A 27,169-nucleotide genomic window follows, 5' to 3' on the forward strand; every position below is an offset into this window, starting at 1 on the left:
AACACTTGAGACACGCAAAACACATACATATATAAAACTCTTTAATGAATCTCTTGGTTACACAAATCCTTGCTAAACTCCTGTGTCTATGTATACTATTAGCTGGCTATCTGTTTTGTCCATAATTTACAAATCAATTAGAAATGTATCTTCGTAGAACTACAGACAGTACTGATGGGTACTGATTTGTGTTATATTAATAATTATTGTTGAGATATTATGGGTGATATAACGAGTATTTGGGCGAGAGAGAGACAGAGAGAGCGCGAAAGCACCAAACCCACTGTTGGTGATTGAATTGATTGCAAGAGGCGGTTGAAGAGTTGAAGGTCAATGCCTGGGAGGCAGTGGACTCACCAATGGACACGGCACACGACAGCTGGTTGGTGCAGTCCTCGTAGGGCAAGACCCCGACCTCACCCAGGGTCTGGGCGCACTCGGGCAGGGCAATCGAGTCGCAATGGTAGCAGACAATGGCCCGAACAGAATGCAGCGAGCCTATTGTTAGAACCGAAATGTCATCGTATTATTGGAAACCAATTAAGGCCTGGGAACGGACGTACAATGCAGCAGCAGCAGCAGCAGCAGGAGGAGAGGTGGTTTATTCAGACGAACCATTCTAGAAACGGACCTGCATGGTAATGCATGGGCTTTGTTTGCACATTAAAATTTATAATCTACGAATATTTTACGACTTATCAATTTGCAGAATAATGAAATGATAGTACTATTAGTTAAAGTGAGAAGGATAAGCCATGGGCAATACTCGTAGAGAGATTTTTAGTGAATCCCCAACTACCAAAAGAATAGGACAGAACAAAGCACATTTGTCTGCCATATGCATAATGACATGTTCCATAATGTGACACACATATGCCTTGACCCCATTATCGGTGTAACCCATCTGGCCATCGAAAGGTTCACATCATCAATAATTCAGTCGGTGGGTACGGTGGGGTACGGGTCCCGTTCCGCATTCATTGCAAGGATGTCGAGAGCGGCTCATAAGCGGGCACCCGCTTGGCACCCCCGCCCCCGTCCAATATCGATTTAATTTAGAGCTCGGATAATTGCGTGACAATCAAGGGATTCTAGTATATGTATGACCAGTATGACAAGGCAATTTAGTGGAAACCTCTCTCAGTAGACAGAAAAACAGCAACTGGACAGGAACGACAACGAACTCATCTAGGGCAGCACTTTGTTGGCTTTACTTTACCGATTGCATTGCCAGTGTTTGCAGAGCTCTCCAGAGCTGGTGGATAAAACGATATCGCTGAAGATACTCGTGCATAAACATCCAGATAAAGCTCCCTCCCGTGAGGTCAAGTGGGAGCTGTATTTCGCGGAAACTGTAATACCCCCTCAGAATCAGACGATCCGTGAAGCTACAACCGATCACTAGCCACCATGCAGACGAAGCAAGTTCTCCTCTGGATCGCACTGACGGTCCTCTTGCATTGGACCGAGGCTCAGGAGGATAATATCCATGAACTTAGCGTGAACGCAGCCACAGAACAGACGCCTGAAATGGAGGCAGGGACTACGTTGTCGGAACCAAAAGAACTGAAGTCATCTGAAATGCAGGGACAGAATGATAAAAACTCAACAGCAATCGAAAGCGGAGATGACAAGCCAAAGGAATCTTCAATGGGTACAGCCGACATGCCTTCATCGGGGGAACATTTAGATCTGGGTCCACAATCAGAAGCGGATAAACAGCCGGAATCGTCCATGGGCTCTGCAGATATGCCATCATCAGGCGAACAGTTAGATCTGGGTCGCCAATCAGAAGCGGATAAGGAAGAGCCACCAGCTGAGAAACCTCCAATGGATACAGAGGATATTCCTACTAAAGAGGAAGAAAAAGATCCGGATGAACCTTCAAAGGGAACATTGGATATTCCTTTTGCAGGGGAACAAACAGAACCGCCAATGGGAGAACCAGAAATTCCTGCCCATCCAAAACCCGTAGAATCAGAGCACACAGGAACATCAACCGAAGCAACCGAATCAACTGAAAATACCGATAAGGATAAGCCAGCAACAGAAACGGAAGCACTTCCGCACCCTCCTGCTGAGGATTACCAAGACGATGCACCGCATGAGGAACCAACAGAGCCCGCTCCGGCAACCACCCAACCTACACCTGCGACCACCACACCCCCCCCAACCTCAGCTCTACCCGTACCACTATTTCCATCAATAAGTTGCTTCAGCTGCAGCAACTGCAAGGAGAAGCCCAAGAATCGAACAAAGTGCGCTTCGACTCCGGGAAAACGTAATGGGTGCCTAACTTTCGTCAAGAGTAAGTACCGCCTGGGAGTGTGATCGACGTGTCCACTAATATCTTCCACTGCTTTAGATGAGGAAAAGCTTGTGCTGCGAGGCTGCATCTCCGAACTGGCGGAGAGTGGCCACAACTACTGCAAATCGAATGCGAAAGGCTGTGAAATGTGCTACGAGAACGACTGTAATGCCAAGGAGGTGACGCTGTCGAATGCGGCAGCTGCTCCTCTGCTGGGCAGTGCCCTTATCTGGGGATTTTGTATACTCAGGTGTCTGGTGACGATGTAGGAACCCCTCGACTCTGAGTCATGACCGTTTTAAAATTCTATTCAAATCGATAAATATGATAAGGGAGGAGAGACACGCCATGCACATTTAAATCAATTTTGTTCGTGAAAAGCTTGGTGGAGTATTTGATTCATTTCAAGCTTTATCGGGTATACTTTTAGAAACAGTTTATTTCAAAAATTTTTATGTAAATGATTAATAAATGTACATAATGCAGCAAAATGAGAAACATGAATGAAAAAACGATTCGGAGAGTTTAAATAAAGTCTATCTTGTACTCATAAGTCCTTGTAGATTCTTAAATTTTATAAATAATAAAACAAATTAACTACTGCTCTGAAGATTGATTGAAATATCATGATTTCACAAATACTTTCCGATCGATTCTTCGTTAAACTTACGGCTCCATAACATGGTGATCTTTTCCTAAGAGCTCTGTTCCTAAATGTAGCCAGATATCTTTTAAAGTTGGTTTTACATTAGTCTCCTTAGTTATATGTATATAAATAAATCGAGTGATGTGCCAGAAATCATTAATATTGGATAATCTCAGATCAATTCCTGCTAAAAAATGAAAGAACGAGTTCCTAAAACCCATCACCCCGTGTCCTGGGTATCGTATAGTAGTGGCCATAATACAAATTTTCATTCCGACTTTTTTTTTTTTTTAATTGATCAATGTCCAGAGGGACTCATAAGCTTGGCTCCTTAGCTGTTGTACCCCATATCGATTTTATTAGGAGTTCGTATAGTTGCTTTTCAATCGGGGGATAAGACCAGAAAATTTCAATGAGTTTTGTTTCAGTCGCGGTTCAAACATCAACAGATAGGAAACAAAAGCAGTATCAAACCGCGCTACGATTAAAGGATATCACTGACCAGAATGTGGCTGAATAATTTGTTTATCTGGATTACGTTGATGGGGCTATTGCACAGGCCAAGCGAAGGGATCTCAGTGGGACATTTAAGGGATATTGAAACTTATCCTGACCCCACAAAACCAACCAGTACCCAATACATTGCCTATAACTTGCTTCGTTTGTGACCCCAAAGTTGATGAAAACTGTTCCGTAAAGCTTACAAAACGAACAAAATGCTTTCCGAGAGACGGCAGGGAGAATTCCTGCATTATCGTTTACATGAGTAAGTAGGATGCTTTCAGGGTGGACAACATAGCCAATGATATGACCTCATCTCTTAGGGGCCGAAAATATTACCAGCCGAGGCTGTGAATTCGAGTTGGTGGGTAATTCCGCGGAATACTGCCACGGAAACATCTTTTGCTCAACGTGCTCCCAAACGGACTGTAATTCCATATACGTGCCTACAAAACCTTCATCTAAGCCAGGTGGTTATTCGAACTCTGCCCCCCCATTGATGGGCAGGGCCCTAATCATTTTGGCCATTTGTTTAATCAGTTTTTTGGTGAATGCTTAGGAACACTCTGAGTCATGGAAGTTACAAGTGTATTTGTGAGCAGAGTTTCAATTATCGCATTTTCATTCTCCTGATAGTATATCAGTATATTTATTGTTCTTGAATCTAATACATATTAAAAATTATAATCAAAAATGCTTGATATAAAAATTTACTCGCGATTATTGATCCAAGTTTTAATAAAATGTATATTTAAACGACCGGAGGTAAAAATTTTTCTTGTAAATCAAATTAAGTCTACATACATATAGAAAATCATACAATATATGTATAAATATCCAACCTACGATAAGGTGTTCATTCGATAATCTTATCGTGGACTACGGAAAAATTACGAAAGAGACTTAAACTATATTTAAACTATATATTGCATTGAAAATCGCAGTTACTCTCATGGTTGTGCAGTTCTTCAAAATATTCCGAATCGGGAACGGTTTATTTTCCATTGAAAACTAAAAAGATTTATTGGCCTGCATGTTCGAGTTCATAGAATGCAGAACAAAGCGATTTCCTGATCAATTGATAAGGCATGTTTTTATTTTATCTAAATATTTATTATTTCCACAGACAGACAGATAAGATGTACGATGTACAATTTCTGCAAGAAATCTTCAATGTACGACTATAATACAGAAAACATTTCAAATAATTTGGTATACATTATGTACAAGACTTTTATTTGTGATAAGACAAATATTCCTAACTATTATCATAATTATTTTACGTTTTCCTTTGGGGGTACGCCTTACTCATAGGCCAAGCGCCGTGATTAGTTTCTATAGATACCATGTGGAAAACGAAAATAAAAACAATGCCAATGGTTTTCGGTTTTGTCATGGGGCTTACAGGGTGTATCGAAGGGCCAGAACGAGCCCCACAAGGAGACCCACACTCAGCTTTTTGAGGGTGTCTGCTCCGGAGAAGGGCACCTTATTGCAAAGGGACGTCGTGCACTGCACGCATTCGTGGCTCTTCTCGTTAACACATTGGTACTGCATCAGTTCGCTGGCCTGATCGAAGCAGCCGCGTATACCGGCTCCATCTGGTAAACGAAAGGTTAGATAACGAACATATGACCAACAAATAAAACTTACTCCAATATCCGTAGAAGCAATTGTTGGAGGTGCAAGCTGTTAAAGGAGCATCAACGCCGGCCTGGCACTTGGCATCGGTGAGAGTGTTGCACATCGCACACTGGAACTCAACGGCCTCGGCAGCCACATTGCAGTTCGCCTCCGAACATTTTTTGCAGCTGTTCTCCGTGGTGCAGGCTCCCTGCTCGGCGGTGAGACAACCACGCGTCACAGTGCCATTGTTTAAGGTGTAGCAGCCGAGATCCTCCTGGTTGTAGGTGAGTTTGCCACAGGATTTGGCAATGGTAGTATTCTGTTCCGCGGCACAATTGGTGCACTCGATGCAGGTACCGGCATCCCGTTCGTAGGCCAGATTGTTGCAGCTCGTCGTGTTGCAAATGACGCAGCTCGTATCCGTGCTGCCCACCTGGCACTTGGCCCCTGCATCCGAGGTGCAGCCACGTTGCATGGCAGTGGCGCTCGTTCCGGTCATGTAGCACTGAGCGCTGACAAGTTCACAGGCAGTCAGCGAGGTGATGGCAGGTGTGTTACAGGTCTCGCCTGTGCAGCTGTAGCACTGGAGGCGTGTCGTTGGGTACATGCCCTCGTTGCAGAGGGCCGTATTGCAGGATGAACAGGTGTCCGGCTTGGCATCGGTGGCACAGGCAGAGCCGCACTGGCGCGTCACCGTCTGGTTTTCGTTCACCTGATTGACACAGAACTGATCCGTCGATCCGCAGACCACATTGTATTTGGAGTCTGTCACATTCGATGAACCGCACTCGGCCAGGCCCAGGCATTGCTGGCAAACGAGGTTCGTGTTGCACTTGTCGCTGTTGCAACTATTGCAATTGAAACCACTGCAGTTGGCGTCACCGGAAAGGCAGCCGCGAGTTATGTTTCCAGGCTCTGGAAGTACATGCCCGTGAAAAAGTGAAGTGTGAACTCTCGAAAAGCGAATATCAGTTTAATAATCTCAACCACCCCAAAGAGTTAGTAAATCGTTTATGGCGGCTATCATTGATACCACTAGCCGATAGCATACTGTTGATTAAAATATCCCTTTGTTTCGAAATTATTGGTTTCACAGTCAGCAGAATATGAGTAAAAAGAGCGCCTAACAGGAGTCTGAGAATTACCTAACCATATTCGCCAAAAAATTGGTTAGCTCTGCTTAATATTATTTCAAATTCAAATATTCAAAGATGCTATCTTTCATTCCTGATACGATATGTTGGTCTTTGTTGGCTATAACTGTTTCAACAAAACTCCATTTTAATGGATCAGATTAAGCTGTTTAAACAGTAACATATTTCTATTTCGCCATTGTACGTACAAACACTTTCCTGCACATTGAACGAGTATGTGTTGCGAGTCTTATAATCTGTCATGAGTCATAGGTGGGGTACTAACCTGCAGAAGTAAAACAATCAGTTGTGCAGTCCACGGTAGAAAAACTTGCGGGATTTTTGAGGCAATTTTCACCATTGTCAGTTGATGTGCAGTTATAGCACTCTGCAGTGGTTAGAAAGAAAATAATTTAGTGTTAAGTTCGAACCCACGTTTCGTTTGGGCCAACTTACGTATGGCCAGACAGCTGTCCAGCTGGCTGAGACCGAGGGCGGCCACTATCAGAGCGGTGAAAAGTGTATGACTACCCATGGTTATTCTTTTTCTTTTAGTTTTGGTATAGCGATCCGATCGGGTGTTGTGCTTGCCTCGACCAATTTTGGTTAACTGTCGGCCAAAGGGTTCGGTATCACAAATGCCCCTAATCAATTTCACTTTAACACACATGCTTATCTCTTTTTATGTATGTATTTCACAAGCATTTCTGTTTTCTTTTCTACTGATAACTTCAATACACTTTTGCGATAATTTACGAATATATATACATATCTGTGTGTACATATAGAATGGTATATGATAAGTAGCAGCTTTGAATTTTATTCACAGTTGCGGTTAGAGTCGGAAGCTTTCACAGACCATTGAAAAACCATTGACATTAACCCATTGTCAGCCAATAAGCTCACAATATAGAATGAAAGAATTGGGCTGTAGCTAATCTTGGATTTTTATCGAAATAGTTGAAACTAATTTGTATTTTAATTATGTTTTGTGCCAACTCTATTTAACCCTTCAATAGGCGCTTTAAAAGCTTAAATCCTAGAGTAGAAGAAGCTTTTTTGGTTTGTGTACTCTCTAGTGTATCTACTTCTATAGATACTATGAGCTTTGCAGTTATTAATGATAGGTACATTTCAAATTATTATAATTTGGAGAATATAATACGTATATTCATTTTGATATAATTGAATATAAATATTATCTATATAATGATATACTAGTGTGTATGTAATATGTAGGCTTCGGATGAATCCATACTCGGGTGGATTGTCGCGGTCGTGATCGCAGGGGGTTCAGAGTCAGTAAAAAACGTCCGTTTACGTTTTTAATGGTTGCACATTAATCAGCATTTTTATTAATTTACGAAGGCTGGAATTTTTCCAGAAAAAACCGCTCACAAAGTACATTAAGGCTAGGTTGGGTAGTAGGATTTAGGGACGACGAGAATCGAACGTAACGCTGATCCTTTGTATAATCAGTGCTGACAATATCAACTTCCAGAGAAACATGAGGGACTTAGTGCAATTTTTGGTAAATTGATTAAAATTCTCTGAAAATATGAAAGTGTTATATATATTAGTCTTGCATTTATTGAGTTAGGTGTTAGCCCAGCTGAGTGATCTCTACCCTCGACCATCCGCACCAGACAATTAATCAGAATCAGAACAATCTTAGACAATGGACAATAACTAAGATATAGATAAGGACGAAGAAATTTTGATAATAAAAAATAATAATATCTTATTGTTTCTTTTCTTTATTTATGATCCGTAAACGATCATTTTGATTAGATAAGGTTCCACGAAACTAGCGAAGTTTCAACGTCTTTCCTAAATAAAACATTTGTCGATGATTCTTTTTGCGAATCGTGTGAATTGTGAGGAATCGTGCATTCGGAGAGATCAAAAAGTTCACTTTTCTGTTATATTTTTTATTGAATGGCAGTCGAAAAAACTGATGTTGATTGGCTATTGATAGTTGAGTGGCTATTGGGAAAGTAGTATTATAAAAAGGAAATACTTGCAGAGTTTTTGTGGGACTGCTTTTATTAAGAATAATTCCAGTCAATGGTTTTAAATTTTGTATTTAATAGTATTTAATAATCAATATATAATACAACTTATGGAAGTTCACACCATCACCCCTCAGGAACTGTTTCTAGAAGAAGTTCTTCGCACCCACCACCAGGAGTAAGAGCAACATGCCCAGAGAGGCGCGTTGACTGGTGCTGCCGTTGCATCGATCTTCAAAGCAGAGCTCGCATTCATCGTGAGTAGAATTACTCGGAAGACCGACTTCTTTTCCTACCGCCTCACATCCACTCTGACCATTCGATACCCGAACACAGCCGAGATGTTTCACTGTAGGAATGAAAAAGGGACATGTGGTTCAGTTCAAAATTACGTGTGGTTCTGTGGTTTTTACATACCTTCACCCATCATAATACTGTAGCAGGCAGTCAACTTAATAGTACCATCCGTGTCCCTTCGAGCACGGGAAATGGTGCGATAGTTCTGGAGCAAAACATCTGTGGCCATAGCAGCCAACGTTTTGCTACGACTTGCGGAATCGGTAGTGGAATCAGTTGAGAAATCGGTTGAGGAATCTGTTGAAGAATCGGTTGAGGAATCCGTTGAAGAATCGTTTGAGGAATCCGTTGAAGAATCGTTTGAGGAATCGGTTGAGGAATCTGTTGAAGAATCGGTTGAGGAACCGGTTGACGAATCGGTTGACGAATCGGTTGTGGAACCGGTTGTGGAACCGGTTGTGGAACCGGTTAAGGAATCGCTTGTGGAATCGCTTGTGGAATCGCTTGTGGAATCGCTTGAAGAATCAGTTGGAGAATCTGATGATGAATCGGTAGATTCTGAATTGGTTGATTCAGTTTCAGAATTGGTAGAAGAATCAGTTGCAGTATTGGTTGATGAATCGGTAGATTCATTAGTTGAAAAATCGGTAGTTTCATTAGTAGAAGAATCGGTAGATTCATTAGTTGAAGAATCGGTAGATTCATTAGTTGAAGAATCGGTAGTTTCATTAGTAGAAGAATCGGTTGTTTCATTAGTTGAAGAATCGGTAGATTCATTAGTTGAAGAATCGGTAGATTCATTAGTTGAAGAATCGGTAGTTTCATTAGTTGAAGAATCGGTAGTTTCATTAGTTGAAGAATCGGTAGTTTCATTAGTTGAAGAATCGGTAGTTTCATTCGATGTAGAATCAGTCACAGGATTGGTGGAAGAGTCCGTGTTAGAATCGGTCGATCCACCAGCTGTAGACCCGTCCGATCCATCAGGTGTAGAAGCTGTAGATCCATCAGGAGTAGAAGCTATCGGAGCTGCCGTTGTAGGATCGGTTGAAGGTTCATCCTAGAAAGAGTAAGAACAGTTTGATTATTATTAAAATAATTTTCTCTGGCAGAATGGTGTCTTACCTCTGTTGTCGTATCGGTTGGCGCATCATCCGCACTACAGCTAACCACCTTCACCTGCTTCAGATCGTCGCACTGGCTGCCGATGCACTCGTAACATTTCAGGGCATTTGCTGCAGGGTAAATAAAATGTAAATCAGGGTATACAGAGTGCTTAAGGGCCAAAAAAGATATAGATTGTACTGCTGTCGTGAATAGTCACGACGTCACCAAAAAGCAGGGAACGTTTTATCAAAAACGATCGATAGCAGCGATCTTCCCATCACTTCCCTTATATGAGAACCTATTGGACACGTTTTTGGAAACAGCATAAATATCTCTACATAATTTTATGACCCCTTATCGGACAGCAGCCTTTGTAGTTGGTATATTAAGCTATTCCATATCGATAAAGTACGATATATACGTTGCTCGTGTGGGAACTCATAAAATATCACTGAATATATCTGGATACTCAATTAAAAGATATTATTTGAAGTTTGATAATGCTGTTCTGATGAAATAATCATTCGAACAATTTTTTGAGGTGCAGGAGAGCTTTTTATGAGTCAGTATAAAATATATTTTCCAATATTGTTTATGCCTTCGCAATTTTTTCATTGAGGTTAGAAGCTATTGGTGGCACAAAACTAATTACAATAATGGCACTGGCCATGGCATATTCTTCACTGGAAGTCGGTGCAAACATGGCTGATAAGGAGACCGAGCCCATGTTCTCTCTGTCACAAAACTAAAACAGTCCATAGAATATGAAGTAATTTCCATTCCTGACATTGACACGCGATAAATCAATCATTAAATTTCAAGTCTAAATTATTCTATTATTTTTGCACTGTGCACTGGATACTTAGAAGTTTGTTAATAAGTAAGGCGCACCTTTCCAAAGAGTGGATGAGGCGCAGAACGCCAGTAGTAGGAAGGTAACAGTGAGCGAACGCATTTTGCGAGTATTTTTCTATTATTCTATTAACCGAAGGATCCTGTGAGTGTGTGAATGATCCTTGGATGGAGGCAAAGAGCAGTCGAGAAACGAGAACAGTACCGCACGACGCCTGAATGGGAACTACCAATTAAATATAATGTTAACATGGCTTTTTTATCATTCACAGTTCGAGCCGCCGCCCTCACTGATAAGCGATAGCAGCTCAGCAGAGGCAGCAAACCCCAAAAGCGGAGCTGGGCAGAGCAGCACAGAGCAGTAAAGAGGGGAACAGCATTCAGGCATTGTATTGTTCTAGGTTGTGGACGGACGGAACTGCCCCGCATCTGCCCATCATTATGTGTGGGCCACCTTCCTGTTGATAAGGCGGTCATACAAATCCAGATAGCCAATGTATATGACTGGTAAACTTTTACGATTCTTTGGGCCATTCACTTCCTCAGGATACTAACTCGAGTGGTTTATTATTGGGTTTTTGTCCGTTCCTAGAACTTATAATTCGATTAGATATAGATTAATTGTGCTGTGATTGTTAAGCAATTAACTGGTTTTGGAACTTCTGGAATTTTTAAGGAGCCTTCAAAGACGGCCAAACCCATGACACACAAAGCACTCCCCACTTAATTGCAGTTCACCTTTGGCGGAAAGTTCCAGATAAAAACTTTATGGTCCCCTAGATATTCGCATACACCATAGAGACCCCTTGGCGGCATGCAGACGACTGTCCTACGCTCGAGGATATCTAGAAAATCTTTGCTCGCTTAGTATTTAATTTATTGCGGAAGATATCTAATCAGTCTAATCGATTTCTAAGGCATCTAAGCCGGTGCCAGGCTCTATGGCTGTTGCTGAGTAATATTTAACCAAATAAATGTGTGGACGTATAGTACGTTTGTGATAGGCAAATGTAGAAACTAAATATTTTGCAGTCATGTACATATACATACGTGGCTGCTTTGGTTGCGAACCTTTGGCCAATTGAATATCAAACTTCGATAAAGGAACGAAACCACAATGTCGGTTTGGTCGAATAAAGATTAATACTCGTACATTTATTTGCAATGATTCATATTATTTTTTGGACAGCAGCCTAATAGATGAGAATGGTAATCATATCATGCATACCAGTGCACGGGACTTTTTTTATAGGAATTTCTGTGTGACTAAAGATCTAAAGGTTTGACCTACGCAATATAGAGCTCTCTCTATGTGAAACACCCCGTTTTCTATTGACTAGACTTAACCTGACGACTCTAGATCGAATCATAAGTTGATTTGTCACTCATGAAACATTACTAATTACTTGTAAGTTTCAATTTTATCTGTAAAACACTTGAGATATGTCTTTAACAATGGGAATTCCATGTTGAAGTGCGCGGTGCGCCTGCTTGTCCGTAAAATACTTGAGCATTTTAGTTGAACCTACTTATCAGCCGCTGTAGTATTTATATCGGGGCCATAAAGCGATCCTAATGATTTACGCATGGACGCGATGTATTTTCATTCAGTGTGACCAAAAAGTACCAAAATTTGTATAATGAAATCTTATCTTATCGATTTGAAGTCTTTTTTGTTGCCTTGTGTTTGATTTTTGTTTTTCGGTTTGGTTTTGTGGGACTTTTTGTTTTGGGTTTGTCTTGGACAAATTTGTATAGCACAAATGGCCTAAAAGTATGCCTCCGCATGGGTTCTGGTTCTGCTTCTGTTATCGGGGCTGTTTGCACAACGAATCAAAACGGAACCATCGCGTATACGCAACGTTTTTCCTCGCGCGTATACGTGACATTGCTATTGAAGTGCAAAAGTGATTCCCCAATGCATTATTCCAGAATGCATTATTTATTAATCATCTAAGAATCTGATAAGATTACCGTCGATGTAGTCATCTAGCTACACCAATATGTATCTTAATTTCGGTTGTATTTCAATATAAAATCCGCAAACGATATTATCTGTTTGCACTGCAGATAAGATATATGTATATCCTCGCCATAGTCATCTGCAAGTTTATTCTTTCGGCCGTAGTTCAGGAAATGATAAGGTGATAGCAACAAAATTGCAAAGCTGTAATTGTTGGATTCAAATTTAAAGGAATGGATTACCATTCAGCGTTTCATTTAGAAAGGCCAGTAAAAAGGACAGGGCTGCAAGGATAAAGAAATATACAAAAAATTAATTATATGTATGAATAAAAATATCCAACGAACATACTCGTAGATATTACAAAAAGGGTTTGAATTTTATATGAATTTATCTCGCTTCATTCTGGACTTTAATAGTTGGCCAATCACAATGTTCTGTAATGGAAGCGTTATACAATATTAATATTCATTTAATGTATTTTTTTTTTGATAGTTTATTGATATTATTAAAACGCGTTAGTCTGGTAGTCTAGTCTTTCTTCTGTTCCTCTTCTTCTCTGCGGTACTCTCCTCCTGCCTTCGCTGCTTGTCTGCTGTTCGTCTGCTGTTTATCTCACTCTGCTGTGACTGCTGTTCCTCTGCTGTGACGGGTGTTGCTCTGCTGTGACTGCTGTTCCTCTGCTGTGACTGCTGTGACTCTGCTGTTACTGCTGTTCCCCGCTGCTAACCACTGCTCCTTCAATGGGACAGCTTGCCCACTCCTTCTTACATTAATAGTAATATTTGTATCTTTGTCTGTTAGTATATGTAAGACACAGCGAGAGTTCTTTTATTGGATATGTTTGTTGTCTGTCAGAACGTATTGCAGATCTAGTCTTCACATTCAGAAGAGTTTATGGCCACAACAATTCATATCTGTTAAAGTGGAAAATATATCGTACATTTTTGGCTGCCATATCTCTGCTCGGGCTCGAAATCCAGACAGCTGTTTATGATAAAATTTTTATAGTTTATGGAGTCGAGAACGAACGCATTTCCGAACTTGTTCTGGAGTTTCTTTGATAATGTTTGGCAAATTTTGAAACTAATTGGATTTCCTTTTAAAACTATATATTATGTATTTATTAAGTTTTTTCCTTATGCTTCACATTTGGTTAGCTTTAATTAGTTTATACAAATACATTGTATATATTTCGATATTCGTTTTGCGTGTGTGTTGTGTGTGTTTTTGTGTGTCTCTTAAAAATTATATAAAATTTCGAATCACTTAACGATGAGTGCTGTCTTATGAGTGTGTCTTTTGTTGGTGTGTGTGGGAGTGTTGTCTTAAAGAAACGAGGAATACTAAATTGTAGCACCGGGTGATGATGATGATGACTTGGTCTCTAGTTGCGATGCAGTGCAGCCGCTACGATGGCCAGCATAAGAGATCCCAGGAGCGATGCCTGGAGCGTGGAGCTGCCGTTGCAGGCATTCATGCTGCAGGGGTCGCAGTTGGACAGCTCCGTCCCGTTGTTCTGGCGCTGCAGCTGCTCGCAGACAGCCTCATAGGTGCCGACGCGGGAGCAACCGCGATCTGTGATCAGGGTGCCATTGACTGTTGATAGGAAAGGGAATGATTAGTCTTGGTTTAGAGATTGTTCAGATATAGTCTACTCACCCTTCGCCTGCACGGAGTAGCAGTGGAAGGTGTACTCCGTATCGACCACCGATCGTCGCTGTCTGATGGCCATCGATGGTGTGGTGCTCTCGGTCTCCACGGCCACCAGACGTGTGGTGTTCCTGGCCGCCAGAGCCAACAGATCCTCGGCGGGCGGCGTTGGCCATCCGGTAGTGGTCTCGACCGGTCCAGCTGTCGGTGGCGTCGGTGCAGGCGCCTCTGTGCTCGCAGTGCTCTCTGTGATCAGTTCCGTGGTCGTGCTCTCCACTGTGGTGGTTGATGCTTCAGTGGTGGCGGGACTGGTCTCTACGGTAGTACTCTGGGAGCTCGTCTCCATCGGTGTCGTACTCTCCACAGTCGTACTTTCTTGTGTCGTGGTGGTGCTCGCCTCCGTTGTGGTGGTGGTGGTCACTGTGGAGGCTTCAGTGCTGCCGCCCTGATTGAAAAAGTCATCATTGCAGGCCAGTAGTGGTGTGTCTTTTTGCAGATTAGCACAATCATCGCAAACATAGCACATGAGATCGGCATTAATCGCTGCAAATAGCAGGAAAAGTTGGTGTTTACTAAAATACTTTTATCATATATGTATGTATATCGATCGATCTGCAATCTGTACTTCCCTATTCTTAATATATTGTGGGTCTTAACCTTTTTTGATATATTCATATCCCAAAAAAAGCTATCCATCATCTGAATGTGATTCATGTATACAATTTTCTTTATTTCCCTATTCGTTATTGTCCGGGTGCCTTGCCCATATTTTTTGTACATGTGCTCTTATCCAGGAAAAGCTATCTATCAGTTAAAAGTGCTCAATATATAGCTTGGGCAAACACCGACCGATGACAGGGCGCGGAGTGGATCATGTGAGGGTCATAAATCAACACAAATTATAAACCGCCGACTTTGGCGTATTATTTGTCCATTCTTTGGCATCAGTGTATTTGTTCTTAAGCAGCAACTACTTTGTTGGAATTTTTCATTTGAATTTCCCCTCCCCCTCTGAGCAATTTGCATTTGCAACTCTTGCACAAATATTTGCCAGCGTCAAACAGGTAAACAGACAAACAGACAAACTTATCGGGACGGGATGGGTACATTGCCATAATTGCCCTAATAGTGTTATCTGGGGATGTGGATGCGGAACTATCAGCGGAGATAGCAGGTGACTCACCCTTACAATGGCTCCCGTAAGATTATTCGAATAGGCCTAAACCACCATTTGACTGCGTTCGCTATAGATAAATCCACACTGACTGCGTTTCCGATAGATAAATCCCCATGGTATTAATTTCACTATAGTTTATTCCCTCGCTTATTGTAGATAATTCTCAAACTGATTGTTCATTCATTCTCCTGTGAACTGTTATTCCTATGGATGAAACTTTTTTCGACAGTTCTTCCTATACATAATTCTCCTGTGGACTGTGGCTTTCACAATCGATAAATCCTCTCTTAACTACTTTCCGATGGATCTATAATCTCTTTATTTCCTATTATGATTGGACCAAGTGTTTTCCTAAGGATAAACACCTGTTGACTCTAGTCCCCTATAGACAAAATCCCCACTTGATTGTTCTCCCTATAGATATTATTCAACTTGATTGTTCCCCTATAGATAAGATCCCAATATTTGGAAATTTTTGTTTGTTGTTAAAATGATGGACAACTTTTGTCGTGTGTTAATTTATAATATTATTTTTTGGTGTTTATTCTTTTTTAATTTATCATAAATCATTCTGATTGATGGCTGCCTTTTGGGGTGAGGCACAGCTTGTTGTGGGTTTAATGGCACGTGATAAGCGCCACCGAACCTCTCCATTCTGGAATTTGCACATTTGACTTTTGCATTTGACTTACTCATTAATATTAAGCCTTAATTCTTGTTTAATTGTTTAGCTTCCAGAGTTCTAGACGGTTTATGTAAGTCAATATACTCTGTGGATCGTAAAAGCTTGCTTGCTGTTGGGAAGTGCCGACTTGTACAACACATATTTAATTGAATCTTTGAGCCAGAGTGCAGCCTCTATTGAAGTTTGTGTAACCATTTCTATTGCGTCTTTACAGGCCTCCCTTAGCATCTAGCAACAAAACAATATTCAATATAGTATACGCCATATATCTTACCTAACCACTTGATTTCTTCATAGGCCAACGATTACTAAAATATGTATATCTTTTTGCAAAGAGTTTCCCATAGACAAGAAATCTTTCTGCTCCTAAATTTATATATCCCTCTTTTGAAATTCATGAATGAGGCTACTTCAAACTGGCTTCACCCAGAATATGGTCTCCCAAAAAAACAGATAACAGATATACACATATCTCAGCTAACGCCTTTTTATCCATTTTTTATACTGGAATACCTTTTGGAATATAAATCTCTAATGCGAGGAAAGTTATTTTCTTAAGTGGAAATATACATATTTTTTAATAGTCATTCTGTATTTGTCAGGTAATATACACTTGGTGAACTCCCCCAGAACCCGGCTAACACCCACAGTCCCAGATTAAATCGTTCGCAATTGCGTCAAGAGATTGCTGTGAAAAAACTACAGAATTTCAGGTTTTCTCCCCCTTGGCTACGAGGTAGGTATTTTCTAAGCGGTGCTAATGGGCCAGACAAGTTTTCCCATTTCGGGCCGCTGCTGCTGCAAAATGTGTTAAGTGTAACTATAACATTTTCAATTAGCGGACAGCCTGGCGCGCCAGCTCAATGTCAAATAATATTTTGTATTTGTTCAGTTTTTTCGTTCATATCCATTTGAAAGCTGCACGAACTGCAGCTGACTGACTGAGTTTTCATCGGAGCCATAAATTAGAGGGGACCTATGGCACTTCTAGTGGGCAGGGCGTAGGGGCCTGACTCTTAACAATTCCAGTCGGATGACATTTCCGCATCACAATCGAAAACTGAAATGCCCGCAAATTGGCAACAATCTTTGCATTATTTATGACAGTTTAATAATAACAGCAAAAAAAAAGAGTTAATTTACTCTTTTTAATGTCGTTTGCGTCGGCTGACGTTGTTTCTGTCGCTTTTTGATATTCAAAATTCGATGGCGAAACCGCTCATGATCTTGAATTTTAAATTCATTTCGAATGCGCGTTTTGCCGCTGCACATTTATGTACTAATAAAATCTGATACACAAATTTCATTTATTTATAGCGGCAGCAGCAATTCAAGAGCCACAAGACCTTTTTATCAGACATCATATGATTTTCTGGCTGGGCCTACGGCTTGGGAGGGCTACTATCTGATATCGGATATACTTGCATGGTTTGTCCAGATATCGGTAATGTCACGACTTGAATATTTGAATTTATCTAGATGTCCAGAATATCTAGAATCGAATGATATGCGATATTATCATGACACTTTTTGTGCATATTTCAGTTTTTCCTTGGGTCTTAGTATGCCATCAGATATATGTATCACTTCTTCTCCAAGAAACACCCATCAAATTTTATCACGACACTTTTCCCGATACTCTAGTATACCCTTTCGGCAACTTCGAGTATAGTCCTTACCTGGCAACGCGAGTAGCAACAGCAGAGAGCTGGCCAAAAAGATGTGACTTTTGCTGGGCATGGTGCTGTGTGTTTGGTTTTATTTTAAAATATATATTTCGGATATATATTTTATATAAATCTGAGTCCCACAGATGATATAGTATATGTACTAATTGGTTGTATTATATTTGCACTTTGTGTCTTTTGTTTTCGCGATATCTGGTCTGTGTGCTGGGTCGACCGCAGTTTGCAAATTCTCAAATTTAACTGAAAATCTTGTGATTTGTTTCAGACTTTTTATAGAGTTTTATACTGCGACAGCGGCTACGGCGCCAGCAGCTCCAACGCTGAGAGAGCGGGAGAGCGACCAATGGAGAGACCGTAAAACAAGTTTTACTTTTCTTTTCTTTATTGATAACAAATTAATTTATAATGCAGAAGCGGCGAGCGCGCAAAATTTAATTGCCTGAAAGTAAAACCGAAAGAGAGTTCTTTGTTCTACCGATTCTCTTCCGTTCCCGGGGGCTCTTTTCTCTTAGGTTCTTTACATAGCGATACGGTAGCGGCCGATCGGTTGTCAGGTCTTTCCCATTCATATGATTCAGTTGCGGGGATTAATTCTACCCCATTCATTACGTTCAGATTTGATTGAACCTATTTTTTCTTAAATTTCTTTTGTTTACTCTTTGATTCTGAAGGGTGACTTCTCGTTGGGTCTCCAATGCGATCGGCTCTTAGGTATTTGCCATGTAAGTGATTCCGTTCCTTTCCATCTCAAAATTGAGTAACGATACGATACTTATTCTTAGTCAGCAAATGGAATCGGTGCACTTCCTCTTAATGGGAAAATTAATGGATTATATATGTACTCGCTCGCAATTTTCGCAAGCTTCGTTTCTTGAATATTAACTCTGTTGATGTCCCATGATTATTATTCAATATCAAAAATACATACATCACGCAAAGCAAACAAACTCAGGATTGGACAAAGGCAGAGACAGAGCCAAACAATTAACAGTGATATTTTGATGGCAATATTATTGGTTCATCCTATTGACACCTTGTCGTCGGTGCGGGAGAAGGAGTGAGATTTGGGTGGGGCGAAAGAACTTTGGAGTCGCACGAGCTTATACCAGTACGAAATGTTCCAGTCGAGTGCGCAGCAAGGTCGAATCCACTCGAAAGTTAATGAAATTCCCAGACTGACCTACAAAAACAGGGTGAAGACGGGCTGGCTGGCAAATAGAGGTCAACCGATAAGGTGAGTTTTATCAGGTGTGAATATATATATACATATGTATATATTTGCAAACAAAACTGCATTTTCAATTGGAATACAAATATTTTGTTGTTTGTGTTTTTTTTTTATTTTTAAATTTTCTATATATTTTATTATCAATAAAAACAAAAGAATATACGAGCTCTCCCATGGAGAGATGAGCTGAAAAAACAATTATGTGCTAATAAAAAGAGAAAAAGTTTGCTAAGAAAAGAACAATCTTAGAACCTGTGGAGATCCATGGATAAAGAAGAGATGAATTATTTAACAGGTCATTCAATGATTTAATTAGAAAAGAGTTCGTTTTTTTTTTAGAATATTACCAATAGTTGGTTGCAAAGAAATTTTCCATCTAAATACATATTAAATTTAGGAGATGAATTCGCTTTATTACATTTAAGATTTATTGAATTGTTTTTCGCAACAAAACTGCCCAAATGCAACAAAACATTTCGTTCTCTTTCTCTTTTAGCGGCTATAACTATTGGCCCTGAAATGGCTTTCTGATGGTCGAGAGACCATCATAAATCGTGCGTTCAATATGCATATATACGAGTATATCATTCATCTGGGGGGTTCGTGCCGAATAGTCAGTAGATCTGTTTAGTGCCGCTTGAGACAACTGACGCATCAGTCTGAGAGCCGCAGACGGGAGATAAAAAGCTGAACTTCCCAAAAAGTGGAATAAAATATCAATCCAAGTGTCGGCGACATCACGTAAAGCGCGGAGTGACGATTCTCTTGCTCTGACTGCCAGTCTCGATATCACTCTTTCTCTACCCCCAGAAGAGTGCTCTTTACAGCTCAGAATCGTCAACAAAAAGCCCCAAGACAAGCTGAGAATTTCGAAAGCCTTTTGGGCATGTTCGTCATTACAACTGCGGCCCGGAAGTTGTGAGACAGCATTGACGAAAATAAAACGGGGAAGCAAAAAAATGCCCCCAACACGAGCCCAACCCCCATCCACTTCGATACTCGTATTGTATATAGTACTTATATATGTGAAAGTTATGAGCAACATAACAAATTTGGCAGTTGATTTAACCGTTTGTCTGCTTAGAACAAGTTTCCTTAAGCGCACTGATATCGAGCTTCCTCATCATCGAGTTGCTCATCGCCCGATTGAGAACTCTCAATACCAATATCAATCTCAGTCCAGCCCAGTCCAGTCCTCTTATGGCGCCATAAATCTTGTAGAAATTTAAGGCTGCAATTGCCACTCGACTACCTATCGCTTATCAGGCTAAATGGCTCTGGGCAGTGTATCAGTTTATCAATTTATCAGTTTATTAGCTGCATGAAGTCATTGAGTTCTATTTGAAAATTCTAACCGCATAACTGCGTACGGGAGCACCCTCCCCTCATCGTCATAGCCTGCGTGCCTGGATGGATGACTTATCGTCCGAACCTAATTGATTCGATTCTGATAGTGCTTTCGCCCGCCTACAAGTTCCAGGTTGAATGAACATGAAGCGGCCCCCAATGAGTGGGCACTTTCCCACCAACCAGAAAAAAGGGAAACCATAGTTATATATGTGTCTTATCAAAGCCAATTAAACAATTATGCCAAAATAGCCCAGGTGCTCTCATTGCCTCCCGAATTTTGCCATTTTTATGAGACATTGGCGTAAGTGTGCCATAAATAGACGAAAATCAAATCAAACCTCTCATAAATCACCCAACTGCGATTCCAAAAATCAACTCAGACTTGGAATTCTGTTTTGGGGCCATATATTATATATTTCGCTATCAATCCCCCGCTCCGTCCGTTCCGCAGTTTAGGCCACAAGAATCGCCAGTAGCGTCAGTGCTGAGATTGTCCATTGGGCTGACGTCGACCTTGAGCCAGATGCATACATCGATCCCGTGGTTATGTCAATGGGTTGATTGCAGCCATTCTCCTCGCACAGCTGACACCCCATCACGCTCCAGTTCTCGAAGAGCGCATCACAGGCGGCGGTCTGATTGCCCGACCTGGCCATGGTGCAGCCCCGATTAGTGATCACGGTATCGTTACCTGGTGGATATATCAAGGGGGTTAGCTAACTGATAAGGTCTCGGTGAAAGTCAGTTCACATTGCTGCGATAATGTCACGGAGGATGTCAGTCGATGATTCAGTCATCGTTACTCGCTACTATCTTATCAATATCGATGCAGCAATGTGAATGGCCTGTACGATAAGGTGGATGCTTACGTTGGAGCCTGGCTGTGTAGCACACGGCAATGTCAGACACCTGTCTGACGGTTCTACGCCTGCGTCGATCATCGCTGTCCTCATCCTCGTCCTCGTCTTCGTCCTCGTCGCCTTCGCTGTCAATAGAGGCAGCAGCTCCGGGCCGAACTCCGGTTCCGGTTCCGGTTGCAGCACCACCTGCAGCTGGTCCTGCTCCCACTCCTGTTCCAACTGCTGCTCCCCCTCCTGCTCCCACTGCTGCTCCGGGTACTCCTCCACCAACTCCGTTTCCTGCAGCAGCTGCTCCTATGCCTATGGAGGACAGTGCCGCATTTGGAGCTGACTCATCGCTGTCATAGTCCTCATCTTCTTCCTCGCTACCATTAATCGCAGCAGCAGCAGCAGGAGCTGGGGGCTTGGACAAACCTGTCCCTGGAATAGCACCAGGACTAGCAGCAGGACTGGCAGCCGGACTAGCAGCCGGACTGGATGGACTCACACTGGGGCTCTGGCTGGAAATGGAAGCCATGAGCATTCCATCACCATTCGCAGACGTGGGCGAGGCACTACACACCTCCATCTCGCTCAGCTTGGCCGTCTCATCGCAGTCCTGACAGGTATAGCAACGCAGAGCTGGAAAAGCACACACGACGACCTTGGGTTAGTTGTGGGTTGGTGCACATTGCGACCGTGACAGGTCTTATCAGCAGCTCTTATCAGGCGGATGAGTAATCCGCCCTGCCTGGGCCCCTGGCAGGGTTCAACGGTGCGTATGAGCAACTTTTTGTTTGGGGTCAATCAATTAGCATAGGAACGGACGGGTGCCATGGCTTAGTGCCGTGTGATTTATGGCCAACAGAACACCACCTGGTGCTATACATACCTGAAACACCTGATCCACTGAAAACCAACGCCAGAAGCAGCAACGGCAACAAGAACAACAACGATTGCATTCTTTTGTGTGTTTCGAAGGAGAAAACTTTCAATTTGCAAACCGTCAACGCGTCAAAAAATTCAACAACTTTCGATGTGTGCAGCGCTCCCCGGATGAGAATGTGGGCTCGAAAAGTACTGCTTCTTTCACAGTTCCGGTGTTCTTTTTTTGGTTGGTTTTTTTGGTACTCTTCGTGTCAGCAAGCGCCACCGAAAATTCAAATGGAACTGCCAGACCGAAGACATCGACAGCAATGGAGGAGGCTGTTGTTTCCTCTTTCAAAATAGATTTCTGGGCTATCATGCAATGGTGGGGGCTGGAGACGAGGCGGGGGGTAGAGAAAATAATTTGCTGCCTTGGTGAAACATGTCCCGCCCGGCGACAGAGATAACCTGTGACGATAGCATCGCCAACGACGTTTCCAATGAAATGCGAAAGACAGAGACAGCATTGAAAGGCGAGGGGAGCTGGGATGTTGCACTCGAGCATCTTACATGAGTAATGGGAAAATTATCTTTGATTGGGGGAAAACAAGTCAAAAATCAACAAGCTAGAAATGAAAGTCGAATGTGTATATACCTCAAGGCGTTTGCTTTATCATATACTGATCCAATTTCGATGAACCTTTAGGGAAAAGATGCTTGAAAATATTAAAGGAAGTTTAGTTGAATTGGCTTTGGAAATATATATGTTACTCTGAAAAGAATTTGTTATCCTAATGATCCTGAAGAGTTGGTGAATCATGCAAATTTGAAACTGAAAGAGTTCTTCGCTTCAAAAATCAGGGCATGATCATCGATGATCTAAGCTCTTGATGATGATGAAGAATATATGTATGTTCTGAAAGATCTCAGCAGAAAGTTGCCAAACACCAAACATTTCCCAATAATTAGAGTCTTTCAGTAAGAGATCTCAATAAAGTTCTGAGGAAGGAATTGAAATGATTTCGTAGATAGTCATACTTTTTAATATTTCAACATACTTACACCCCCAGTATCTTGCCACAGAGAGTGAGATCCCACTGTGACCATCCGCTGCAAGAATGATATTATACCTCCCCTAAAGGGTATCACAAAAAGAATCACATCTATGACTGTTATACTCCCACAATCGCGTCGTAGAAATGTCTTACACAAAATCGTTATACTGTCATACAGCATTTATTCGTGTGCTCGCTAAGTATTTTAGTTCGATCTTAGTTCCACTCGAGAATTCGCTTATGAACTAAACAGAATTGATTGCTTGACTAAAAATCAGAGTGTGTATTGTGGGCGTGGCTGGTAGGCATATCTAAGCTATATCTCAGTGCTCATCCCTTGACAGATTTACAGTTTACATTTATGTATATATATCGTATCATATATTGCATTGCTTTTGGGTTTTATCCTTCTTTTTGCTTGATTTCTAATTGAACATTTAGTTGCATTTATTGCATATTTTTGTTTGTTAAATTCGCATATTTTTGGTTGTATAATATTTGTTTGTTGATTGTTTCTGCGTGCGGTTTTTGCATTGAAGGAATTTCATTATGAAACGAATCCATAAATTCTGTAATTGAACATAAAATATATTAGAATTCTCTTAGAGTTGTTTTCTCCGATTTAAGCACATTTAAAGTTACCTAAGAATACATATGTATATGTATTAATGTTTATAATTCCCATCTATATTGCTTGCTATGAATATGAAAATTAAAGGCAATCGGTGAATTCTTATACTCATCTTCCCTAACAATTATCAATATAACAATCAACATATAATAAAGCTACAATAAGAGCTAATGGAACAGGTCCTCCATCCTTGATATATATGGGATATATGGGATCGTATGTAGTACATATTTGGATAAGCATATCCCTTAGAGGTCCATTTTCCCTTCCATCAACATCTCATCTCGTGGTAATTGAAAGTTTTCATATTTGTTTTGAATAAAAGAGAATGAGCTTTTCTCTCTTTGAGGTTGTCGAGTTTGTGTCTGTATCTGTGTTTGTGGGACTGTATCGGTGTATTGGAACGTGTGTGATTGTGTGTGTGTGTGTGCTTACATGGCTAGGGGTTGGGGAGAGGTAAAGAGAGAGGTGGGGCAGGGTCAGGCGTGGGTCTGTAGATGGGGGGAGACGAGGGCGAGTGCCATTGAAAGGGCTTGTTCAAATCAACGACATTGCACTCAAATATTTACAAAGTAAACGGTAACGGCAACGGTAAAGGTAACGCTAACGGTAACTCAACCTAAATGCAACCAACGCTACCAATAAGCCACCCATACATCCACCAACACCTCCTTCAACAGTGTATTAGTCCGGGCATTAGGTTTACCAAAAGGATTGCCGCCACCGAACCCAAAGTCAACGTCACTGCCGCGGCCCCGTTGCACCGATCCGATCTGCAAATGTCACAGAAGAAGGTATCCTCCTCCGATTCCTCGTCATTATCGGCCGATTCCTGGCCATAGCCATAGCCCTGCTGGCCCTTGCGTCGCTGCTGTTGGTCCCGCTCCCGCCGGCCCTGATCGCGACTGCTGTCGCCCGCATTGGTGATACGCAGCTTGCTTCGTAGAATCTCACAGGCATCCGAGTCTCCAGTGTCCAGCTGGCAAAAGCGAGCCGTTACGATCTTTCTGGTGTCAGCTGTGGGAAGAAAGTAGAGAACGGATAGCTCTAACTATGATATTCTGGTGAAAATGATGTGCAGTTTATATTTTTCCAAAGAAAATAAATCGATAAATCTCGATTGTTTATAAAAAGGTTTTTTCGATTCTGGTTCATAAAAAGTGGGAATATTTGAACATTTCCTCGTCATAAAAAAAAAACTGATAATGAAATGTGCAACGAAATGTGTATCGCAAAACCATTCTCTGATAAAAGTCAGCCATAAACCAGATATATACGTTATAGCTGACAAAGAGCAGAGGTTCAGGTTCAATAAATGAATCATGGAGTTAGATGTAAATACATATATTAGATAATCGTAAAACATCTTAATTCGAAGGTTAGGCACAATCCAATATCCTTTCTTTCTTTTGGAAAAATATGTCTCAATTTTCACTTCAAACACTTCCACTCCAACATGTCGTCAACCTTTTTCCTATTCAAAACCCTCTTTACTTACGATCTCTGGCCACAACTTTTTGGCAATTCATTAGCGGATTCTTGTTGGCCCCATTATCGAAGTAGGAGAACTTGTTCAGATCAAACAGCCAGGTGTCCAGTGACTTCATTTTGTCCAAAGTGCAGGTCTGAAACGAAAATGATAGAACCATCTTGAAGAATTGTGTCTTTTATGAACTAAAAGACTTTCACTAGAAATAATGAGAGAAATAATCGCTTTGCATTTGCATTGACTACAATGTTGTCTCCAGTCTGTAATTAATGCCTTAATTGTGATTGCTAGTAAGTGATTTATCTTATCTATAAATATATGTATGTTCAATGAGCGATACGAGTATCAGTATTGATGCATTGCGATGCCACGAGACGACCTTCGCTATCAATGGGGAAAATGCACTCACATAACGATTATTGAAACTGCGCTGCTCTGCACTCAACACAGTTATCACAAATATGAGGAGAAATAAGGGCACTCTAATCATAACTACGGCCTATATAAGTAAGCTCAGAAATTTATTAAAGGTGGATAGTTCCCCGTTAAAGTTGGTTTAGTCACTTGATGATATTTTGAGTTACTCAACTGCTGTGGAATTTATAGCTTGAATAAGTAAATAGTAGTACGAGAATAGAATGGAATTTAAGTAAGTAGCATAAGATTACGCTTAATGCTTGAAACTACTGGAATTCTCATCATTATCGAAGAATTTAATTACTTTGTTCATTTGTTTCAATTTTTGTATAAAGTGGAACAGAACAAACTGTAGGAGTTGTAGTTACAATTGAATTGCAATTAGTCTATCCAACATTTCAGATTAAATAATAAAGATGAGCTGGTTGTACGCGTTTCTCTTTTCAAACATACATATATTTTTGTTCCGTAAATTCCAGGATTTTGTTCATTCCATTCCTTTTTGGCAGTCGTTGTTATACATCTTTCTCTTTGCCAATTCAATTTTATTTTACACAGAGATTACAAATCATAGATGGCAATCGTTTTGGCAGTTGCTGCTCTACAAGAGAATTGAATTAATTTTTTTGTGCCAAGAGCAAACGAGATTCCCTCACAGAACTGTCACAAAGGGGGAGAAAGAGGAACTCAAGTGCTGAAAATTTACGTTGTTAGACTTTTGTAAAAGTATTCCAACTGTTTGGCACGTGGCCGGGTTAAGTTCTTTTCATTCCGTCGCTTGCCTTGGCATTCTCGCTGGGACACCACTCGCAGTTTTTGGATAGAGAGAGAGGGAGAGAGAGATGCCAGTAACAGAAAATTCACTTAACGGAGGCGGAGGACGACGACGTTGCACGTTTCCGTTTCCGCTTTTGTGGGGTCTATTTCTAACAGGTTTTCCTGTTTTGTATAGTTATTTTTTTTTTTTTGTAGGTGCTAGATTTATGGGCCATGTAGTTTTAATTTGTGAGTGCCAGCACTTTGATTAAGGTCACGAGAGATGTGATTAGGCTGGCAAAAGGTTAAGTGAAATGACCGGGCTAAAAATGTGCCGCCAAGAAGAGACGGGCCTCTCGAATACGCAACTCAACAACAGGTCCCACATCATCAATCAATCCACCAGACTGGTGATGGATGAGCCTTTCGCAATTCGTAATCTGTTCAGCGACTTACCTCCGGCACTATGCTCGAATTGGAACCCAGATCGGCACAACTGGGATTGTCGCTCGAATCGCACACAAAGCACTGTATGGCTGCGCCTGCAGGATAGAAGGATATTTCGGTTTACTTGAAATTCAGCATTCATATAGCCACAGGTAACACACACCATACGATATGCAGCAATGCAGGGCCAACAGCCACAAAATAGCCGACTCTTTATAGCTCATTATTTGCACGTGGTTTCTTCTTCTGTGTTTTTGATTTATATTTAATTTTTTGGAAACTTTTCAAATATTTTATTCCACTCGCGCCCTGAGCTCTCAACTCAGTTGTGTTCGCACTTGCCACAATTTCTGGTGTGTTGTGCCACTGCCGCTGGCCAAATGAAAACTGAAATTGGAAGCCAGAAAGGCAAAGGCAATTGCCTTCAAGAGGAGGACCTACGCTA

The 27,169-nt window shown here is 41.3% G+C and overlaps 6 protein-coding genes across 6 annotated transcripts; 1 reads left to right on the top strand and 5 right to left on the bottom strand.

Moving 5' to 3' along the window:
* The first annotated feature begins 1,103 nt into the window (after positions 1–1,103).
* Positions 1,104–2,795, top strand: LOC6589257 (fibrous sheath CABYR-binding protein). The gene is made up of 2 exons (XM_002015247.2): positions 1,104–2,308; positions 2,366–2,795. The coding sequence occupies exons 1-2, from the start codon at positions 1,411–1,413 to the stop codon at positions 2,575–2,577; spliced, it is 1,110 nt and encodes a 369-aa protein (XP_002015283.1). The 5' UTR covers positions 1,104–1,410; the 3' UTR covers positions 2,578–2,795.
* A 1,865-nt stretch (positions 2,796–4,660) lies between these two features.
* On the bottom strand, positions 4,661–6,816 carry LOC6589256 (G surface protein, allelic form 168). The gene is made up of 5 exons (XM_002015246.2): positions 6,671–6,816; positions 6,501–6,602; positions 5,109–5,996; positions 4,861–5,056; positions 4,661–4,790 (listed from the first exon to the last, which is right to left on the bottom strand). Exons 1-5 carry the CDS (start codon positions 6,747–6,749, stop codon positions 4,784–4,786), a joined length of 1,272 nt encoding a protein of 423 aa, XP_002015282.2. The 5' UTR covers positions 6,750–6,816; the 3' UTR covers positions 4,661–4,783.
* Positions 6,817–8,282: 1,466 nt separating this feature from the next.
* On the bottom strand, positions 8,283–10,754 carry LOC6589254 (uncharacterized protein YBL113C). Its single transcript, XM_026988498.1, has 4 exons — positions 10,519–10,754; positions 9,646–9,755; positions 8,644–9,580; positions 8,283–8,575 (listed from the first exon to the last, which is right to left on the bottom strand). Exons 1-4 carry the CDS (start codon positions 10,580–10,582, stop codon positions 8,373–8,375), a joined length of 1,314 nt encoding a protein of 437 aa, XP_026844299.1. The 5' UTR covers positions 10,583–10,754; the 3' UTR covers positions 8,283–8,372.
* A 2,783-nt stretch (positions 10,755–13,537) lies between these two features.
* Positions 13,538–17,866, bottom strand: LOC6589123 (cell wall protein DAN4). The gene is made up of 3 exons (XM_002015243.2): positions 17,637–17,866; positions 14,105–14,638; positions 13,538–14,041 (listed from the first exon to the last, which is right to left on the bottom strand). Exons 1-3 carry the CDS (start codon positions 17,695–17,697, stop codon positions 13,830–13,832), a joined length of 807 nt encoding a protein of 268 aa, XP_002015279.2. The 5' UTR covers positions 17,698–17,866; the 3' UTR covers positions 13,538–13,829.
* Positions 17,867–20,625: 2,759 nt separating this feature from the next.
* On the bottom strand, positions 20,626–22,262 carry LOC6589122 (dirigent protein 10). Its single transcript, XM_002015242.2, has 3 exons — positions 21,955–22,262; positions 21,093–21,704; positions 20,626–20,914 (listed from the first exon to the last, which is right to left on the bottom strand). The coding sequence occupies exons 1-3, from the start codon at positions 22,022–22,024 to the stop codon at positions 20,676–20,678; spliced, it is 921 nt and encodes a 306-aa protein (XP_002015278.1). The 5' UTR covers positions 22,025–22,262; the 3' UTR covers positions 20,626–20,675.
* Positions 22,263–23,581: 1,319 nt separating this feature from the next.
* Positions 23,582–27,077, bottom strand: LOC6589121. The gene is made up of 4 exons (XM_002015241.2): positions 26,888–27,077; positions 26,734–26,819; positions 25,114–25,240; positions 23,582–24,632 (listed from the first exon to the last, which is right to left on the bottom strand). Exons 1-4 carry the CDS (start codon positions 26,946–26,948, stop codon positions 24,289–24,291), a joined length of 618 nt encoding a protein of 205 aa, XP_002015277.1. The 5' UTR covers positions 26,949–27,077; the 3' UTR covers positions 23,582–24,288.
* Positions 27,078–27,169: the final 92 nt, after the last annotated feature.

This window comes from Drosophila persimilis, unplaced genomic scaffold (genome assembly GCF_003286085.1).
Source record: "Drosophila persimilis strain 14011-0111.01,24,50 unplaced genomic scaffold, DperRS2 tig00000191-arrow-pilon, whole genome shotgun sequence".
Taxonomy (NCBI): domain Eukaryota; kingdom Metazoa; phylum Arthropoda; class Insecta; order Diptera; family Drosophilidae; genus Drosophila; species Drosophila persimilis.

What these genes read in the sequence shown, in the direction of transcription:
- LOC6589122 (XM_002015242.2), bottom strand. Translation starts at nt 22,024, where the DNA reads ATGCAATCGTTGTTGTTCTTGTTGCCGTTGCTGCTTCTGGCGTTGGTT. An exon ending in CAGTGGATCAGGTGTTTCAG is followed by an intron (nt 21,705 to 21,954) that starts GTATGTATAGCA and finishes GTGCTTTTCCAG; the next exon opens with CTCTGCGTTGCTATACCTGT. An exon ending in CTACACAGCCAGGCTCCAAC is followed by an intron (nt 20,915 to 21,092) that starts GTAAGCATCCAC and finishes TATATCCACCAG; the next exon opens with GTAACGATACCGTGATCACT.
- LOC6589123 (XM_002015243.2), bottom strand. Translation starts at nt 17,697, where the DNA reads ATGCCCAGCAAAAGTCACATCTTTTTGGCCAGCTCTCTGCTGTTGCTA. An exon ending in GTTGCTACTCGCGTTGCCAG is followed by an intron (nt 14,639 to 17,636) that starts GTAAGGACTATA and finishes TGCTATTTGCAG; the next exon opens with CGATTAATGCCGATCTCATG. An exon ending in CTACTCCGTGCAGGCGAAGG is followed by an intron (nt 14,042 to 14,104) that starts GTGAGTAGACTA and finishes TCCTATCAACAG; the next exon opens with TCAATGGCACCCTGATCACA.
- LOC6589121 (XM_002015241.2), bottom strand. Translation starts at nt 26,948, where the DNA reads ATGAGCTATAAAGAGTCGGCTATTTTGTGGCTGTTGGCCCTGCATTGC. An exon ending in ATTCGAGCATAGTGCCGGAG is followed by an intron (nt 25,241 to 26,733) that starts GTAAGTCGCTGA and finishes TTTTCGTTTCAG; the next exon opens with ACCTGCACTTTGGACAAAAT. An exon ending in AAAAGTTGTGGCCAGAGATC is followed by an intron (nt 24,633 to 25,113) that starts GTAAGTAAAGAG and finishes TTCTTCCCACAG; the next exon opens with CTGACACCAGAAAGATCGTA.
- LOC6589257 (XM_002015247.2), top strand. Translation starts at nt 1,411, where the DNA reads ATGCAGACGAAGCAAGTTCTCCTCTGGATCGCACTGACGGTCCTCTTG. An exon ending in GTGCCTAACTTTCGTCAAGA is followed by an intron (nt 2,309 to 2,365) that starts GTAAGTACCGCC and finishes CCACTGCTTTAG; the next exon opens with ATGAGGAAAAGCTTGTGCTG.
- LOC6589254 (XM_026988498.1), bottom strand. Translation starts at nt 10,582, where the DNA reads ATGCGTTCGCTCACTGTTACCTTCCTACTACTGGCGTTCTGCGCCTCA. An exon ending in CTCATCCACTCTTTGGAAAG is followed by an intron (nt 9,756 to 10,518) that starts GTGCGCCTTACT and finishes TTTACCCTGCAG; the next exon opens with CAAATGCCCTGAAATGTTAC. An exon ending in CAACCGATACGACAACAGAG is followed by an intron (nt 9,581 to 9,645) that starts GTAAGACACCAT and finishes TACTCTTTCTAG; the next exon opens with GATGAACCTTCAACCGATCC.
- LOC6589256 (XM_002015246.2), bottom strand. Translation starts at nt 6,749, where the DNA reads ATGGGTAGTCATACACTTTTCACCGCTCTGATAGTGGCCGCCCTCGGT. An exon ending in GGACAGCTGTCTGGCCATAC is followed by an intron (nt 6,603 to 6,670) that starts GTAAGTTGGCCC and finishes TAACCACTGCAG; the next exon opens with AGTGCTATAACTGCACATCA. An exon ending in TTGCTTCTACGGATATTGGA is followed by an intron (nt 5,057 to 5,108) that starts GTAAGTTTTATT and finishes TTCGTTTACCAG; the next exon opens with ATGGAGCCGGTATACGCGGC.